General features: G+C 44.7%; 1 protein-coding gene across 1 annotated transcript; it reads left to right on the forward strand.

The window, feature by feature from the left end:
- The first annotated feature begins 3,939 nt into the window (after positions 1–3,939).
- On the forward strand, positions 3,940–4,956 carry LOC143774598 (olfactory receptor 5B12-like). The gene has a single exon (XM_077262350.1). It carries the CDS (start codon positions 3,940–3,942, stop codon positions 4,954–4,956), a length of 1,017 nt encoding a protein of 338 aa, XP_077118465.1.
- The last annotated feature ends 1,173 nt before the right edge of the window (positions 4,957–6,129 follow it).

Here is a 6,129-nt window from a genome sequence, read left to right on the forward strand (position 1 = left end):
ACCGGAGCCACTGGCCCACCCGCCTCTTCAGAGGAAGACAGAAAAAGCGGTTGGGCATCACTGCACCCTGCCTCTTCTTCCATTTCTCCAATGCTGCTTGGCTGGCCCCCTGTTTCCAAGCCAATAGATGATTCAGAGAACAGAAGTAGAGACTGCTCCTGTCCTGGGATCTCTGTCTGCCTGGGCAATTTTGCAGGTGGTGAAGAGACAGATGGCTGCTCTCCAGTGCTCTGTGTCTGAGAGGATGTGGCACTAATGGAAGTTGATGCATTAGCTGCCATCCATCCCACAACGGCTTCAATTTGGTCTTGACGCAGCAGCGGTGTACGGCGCTCGGCGACAAAGCTGCGCATGAACGACTGTTCCCTTGTGAAAGTGGGTGCTGATGACTCACCGGTGCCCGCAGCAGGCACAGAATCCCCACGTCCCCTCCCTGCTCCGCGCCCACGCCCACGCCCACGTGCCTTACTCACTGCCTTCTTCATCTTGGTTGACTGATAAAGATAAGCAGAAAAGTACTAACGGCTTTGTGTGCTTATTCCTGAGCAACTCCTCCTAACAGGTATAAGACACACTAATTTTCTAAAGTGTGGACTAGACTTGAATATGAGCTAATGTGGCCTACACAAATGTAAAGTGGTGTAACTGGTGTGTTTGGTGAACTTTATTATTTATTTATTTTTTTGGGGCTGAACTGACAACGGATAGAGCTGCAGTCACACGGAGACCGTGCAGACAGACGTAAACGGCGCTGCAAGGCCCAAAAACCCTCCTCTACTTTATCCTATGTAGTGTTTTTCCACAAATTAGCTGGAGACGGGTGGAAAGACACTAATAGGATTTTTTTAAATTAATTAGCAGCAGACTACACTACTTGAAAACAAAATGAAAATTGATTTGGCGGTATGACGCAGTGAACAACCCTGAGCTGGAGACAACCAAGCTACGGCTGCTCACAGACTACAGGGCGAGCTGCAGTCACACGGAGACCGTGCAGACAGCCGTAAACGGCGCTGCAAGGCCCAAAAACCCTCCTCTACTTTATCCTATGTAGTGTTTTTCCACAAATTAGCTGGAGACGGGTGGAAAGACACTAATAGGATTTTTTTAAATTAATTAGCAGCAGACTACACTACTTGAAAACAAAATGAAAATTGATTTGGCGGTATGACGCAGTGAACAACCCTGAGCTGGAGACAACCAAGCTACGGCTGCTCACAGACTACAGGGCGAGCTGCAGTCACACGGAGACCGTGCAGACAGCCGTAAACGGCGCTGCAAGGCCCAAAAACCCTCCTCTACTTTATCCTATGTAGTGTTTTTCCACAAATTAGCTGGAGACGGGTGGAAAGACACTAATAGGAATTTTTGGAAAAAATGTGCAGCAGCCTGCACTACTTCAAAAAAAAAAAAAAAAAAGGACAGTATGAGGCAATGAACCACCCTCCCTGAACTGAATACAACCAGCTATGGATGGCCTATGTGGCTGCACTCAGACTAGAGAGTGGGCTGCACTCACACACACACACAGAGAGACCTTGCAGATCGCTGTGAAAACAGCGCTACAAGGCAAAAGGAAGGTGATTAGTAGGTGAACACAGCGGTTGCTAAATTAGCCTTTGGAAAGCACAAAGAAGCAAATCGCTATCTCTAAACTGTCCCTCAGTCAGCAAACAGCGTCCTGTCACTAACTGAATTCACAGCAGAGTGATCGCAAAATGGCGCCAGCGACTTTTAAACTGCATCATGACATCATTTAAGCAGCCAATCACAGCCTTGCCAGTAGTTTCATGCCCTCCATGCTAAACAGGATGTGCCCACACTTGGAATCTTTCTCATTGGCTGAATTTCTGAATTTTGAATCATGGAACTTCCGATTCCGGTATCCGATACGCGCCAAGTATCGGAATCCCGGTATCGGAATTCCGATACCGCAAGTATCGGCCGATACCCGATACTTGCGGTATCGGAATGCTCAACACTAGTCAGAACCATTCATTGTAGAATTGGACGCATTGGAGGTGAGAGTGGGGGCGTTTCTGTCTCAGGGACCTGTCTCTTTGACTAATTTAAGACCATGTGCCTTTTTATCCCCAAAATGTTCTCCTGCTGTGAGAAATTATGATGCTGTAATCGAGAGTTGTTGGCCATAAAATTGGCTTTTGAAGAATGGAGGCACTTTTTGGAGGGGGCTATTCATCGGATCACAGTGATAAAAGACCACAAGAACCTGTCTTACATTGAGTCTGCCAAACGTTTAACTCCTAGACAGGCTAAGTGGTGGCTTTTTTTTTACATTTTCATTTTTCTATCACCTTTTGGCCCAGTTCCAAGAATGTGAAGGCCTACGCCTTATCTCGCAGCCTGGATCCGATATCACCTCCCGAACCTCCTTCCTCCATTCTACAGCACGGGATGGTCGTTGCTAGGGTGTCCTCCAAATCGGAGCTTGAAATTCGTGAGGCTCAGTCCATTGCTCCGCCATCAGTGGAGGGTTCTTCGGGAGTTCCATGACTCTGCTCTCAGTGAGCACCCTGGAGTCTTGGCCACGCGGAGAGCTATTGCAAGACTGTTTTGGTGGCCCTCCATGTCTTCTGATATTGCTGTGTTTGTGTCTGCTTGTGATACGTGTGCCCATGCTAAAGTCTCCTATAGCTGGCCGGTCGGGGAATTGGTGCCATTGCCAATTCCGGATAGACCCTGGACTTATTTGTCCATGGATTTTATCATTGATCTCCCTCTTTCCAATGGCAAGACAGTGGTCTGGGTAGTGGTTGACAGGTTTAGCAAACAAGCGCATTTTGTTCCCTTGGCAGAACTACCCAACGCTGAGACACCATCTAAATTGTTTATTCAGCACATTGTACGGTTGCACGGCGTGGCTCTGAACGTGGTGTCTGACAGAGGGGTGCAATTCGTATCTAAGTTTTGGAGGGCGTTTTGCAAGAGATTGTTTATTTGTTTGACTTTGTCCTCTGCCTACCATCCCGAGACCAACGGTCAGATGGAGAGGACCAATCATTCACTGGAACAGATTTTGTGATGTCTTTCCACGTCCCAGCAGGATGATTGGTGTTCCTCGTTACCCGTGGCTGAGTTTGCTTTCAAAAATTGGGTTAATAAGTCCACTGGCACCTCTCTGTTCTTTTGTAATTACGGTTCTCACCCCCATTTGGTGAATTTTCCAGGCTGGATTCGGGGTGTCCAGGGGCTGATTCGGCGGTTCACCGGTTGGGGGAGGTTTGGAGGGAGGTTCAGAAGAACATTGAGGTGGCCCAGGGCAGACAGAAACATTTTGCTGATAAGCAACGATCTGTAGGACCTAAGTTTCTGGTAGAAGATAAAATGTGGTTTATCCAGTTCAAAACCCTAACCATGACATACAAATCCATCCACAACCTGCCTCCTCCGTACATCTGTGACCTTGTCTCCCGGTACTTATCTGCACCCTCCGATCCTTACAAGATTTTCTTCTCTTATCTCTTATCACCTCTTCCCACAATCACATACAAGATTTCTCCCGCGCATCACCCCTACTCTGGAACGCTCTACCCCAACATATCAGACTCTCGCCTACCATGGAAACCTTTAAAAGGAACATGAAGTCCTACCTCTTCTGACAAGCCTACAACCTGCATTAACCACCGATAGACCAAATTGCTGCATGACCAGCTCTGCCCTCGCCTATTGTATCCTCACCCATCCCTTGTAAATCGTGAGCCCTCGCGGGCAGGGTCCTCTTTTCTCCTGTACCAGTCATGACTTGTATTGCTTAAGATTATTGTACTTGTTTTTTATTATGCATATCCATTTTCACAGGTAAAACGCCATGGAATAAATGGCGCTATAATAATAAAATAATAGTAATAATAATAAAACTCCATTGGATAATAATATATTCATAATCAGTATTTTTTACCTCTACAGAATAAGAACTCAATGGATAATACCATAAATGGGACCCAAATGACGCTGTTTATGTTTTCTGGCCTAACTAATGAAGCAAAAGTAATCCCATTCCTCTTCCTTTTCTTCTTACTTGTGTACATTGTGACCATAGTAGGAAACACTGGCATGATAGCAATTGTCCAAAAAACTGCCAAACTCCACACTCCAATGTACTTCTTCCTGAGCTACCTCTCGCTGGTGGATCTTTTTTATTCCACAGTCATAACCCCCAGAATGCTCTCCGACCTTATCTCCTTGAGAAAGGCTATCTCCTTCAATGGTTGTGCCATTCAATTCTTCTTCTTTGCTGCCTTGGCTGGGACTGAAATCTTTATTCTCTCGAACATGGCCTATGATCGCTATGTTGCCATCTGCCACCCTCTCCATTACGTGTCCATAATGACCAAGAGTAAATGCTTTTTCCTGGTTCTTCTAGCTTTTTTCATCGGCTTCTTACAATCGACCTTACAAACAAACTGTGTATTCAGGCTCCTGTTCTGCAAATCGAACGTGATCGATCACTTCTACTGTGACGTTCCTCCATTGCTCAAGCTGTCATGCTCTGATACCCGGTATTGTGAATCATTAACCGTGTACAGTGTTGGGGCTTGTACTGTGGGATCATTATTGCCCATTCTCATTTCTTACATGTTGATATTTTCAGCAATTATACGCATGAAATCAGTGGAGGGGAAACAGAAGGCATTCAGCACGTGCTCCGCTCACCTGATATGTACTTCCTTGTTTTATGTTACAGTCTTCTTCACCTATCTACGTCCTCCTTCCGAAGGCTTCGATAGCCAGGACAAAGCAGCTTGCATTTTCTACTCAATTCTTACCCCAATGTTGAACCCACTTGTGTACAGTTTGAGGAACAAAGAGGTAAAAAGAATCATTATCCAAACAGTATTCAATTCCACCACAGTGAATACCATCTTCTCCACCATAAGACATAGAGTAAAACTTTTACCTGCAGTGATTAAGCTACGGAAAGTCATCTGTAGGTAATGTGGTTAATATCCTATTTATGAGGAGATGTATTATGATCAAAATAGATCCTTAAAACCTTAAATCAAGGCTCATCCTGCAACGTTTGTTTGGTGGATCTTTTGGTCCATCACTAAGCAAACACATCGACTAAGCTTGACTGTTCCCAGATTTAGGTAGCAAATCTTATGTCCTCCTGAACTGGACATGTCTGTGGGTTCGCATAAAGTGTTTTTGGGCCCTTTTTATTTGTTGACCACTATCAGGAAATGTCTAAGAACAGGCAATATGCCTGAAACCATGTTAAACCCGAAAATCAGAAGTCATATTGGGATGTCAACATTGGTGAAGGCCACTAGGTGTAATATTGGGTGGAGACCCTCACTTGGATTTAAAGAAAGAATCTCGAGCACCTCTTATTTATGTTCTGATGATGGGGGTAAAATTTTACATTTTGTTTCTCATTTTGTTTAATAGGGTATATACAGTATATCACAAACATTAGTATGCCCCTCACATTTTGATTAATATTTCATTATAATTTTTCATGGGACAACACTGAAGATCTGACACTTTGATACAATGTACAGTAGTTAGTGTACAGCTTGTATCTGTAAAATTTGGTGTTATCGTTCTCATACTCTCGCATACTGGTCACTTGAAGTTCGAAATGGCATCTCATGTCAAAAAGCTTCCTGAGGATCTTAAAAAAAAATTGGTTCTGTACATGAAGGTGACCTCGGCTATAAGAAGATTGCCAACACCCTGACACTGAGCTGCAGCATTGTGGCCAAAACCACACCGTGGTGTAAGAAGACAGGGTCCACTTAGAATCGGCCCCACCATGGACAACCACAGAAGCTGGGAGCACGTGCTCATCATCATATCCAAAGGTTGTCTTTTCAGTATAGATGTATGAGTTCTGCCAGCATTGCTGCTGAGGTTACAGGGGTGGGAGGTCCACCTGTGAGTGCTCAGACCATACACTGCACCCTTCATCAAATTGGCCTGCATGGGTGTTGTCCCAGAAGGAAGCCTCTTCAAAAATGATGAACATGAAAGCCACAAACACTTTGCTGAAGATAAGCAGACTAAGAACATGGATTACTGGAACCATGTCCTGTGGTCTGATGAGACCAATATTTATTTATTATTATTTATTTATTTATATAGCACCATTAATTCCATGGTGCT

This window comes from Ranitomeya variabilis, chromosome 5, assembly GCF_051348905.1.
Source record: "Ranitomeya variabilis isolate aRanVar5 chromosome 5, aRanVar5.hap1, whole genome shotgun sequence".
Lineage (NCBI taxonomy): Eukaryota > Metazoa > Chordata > Amphibia > Anura > Dendrobatidae > Ranitomeya > Ranitomeya variabilis.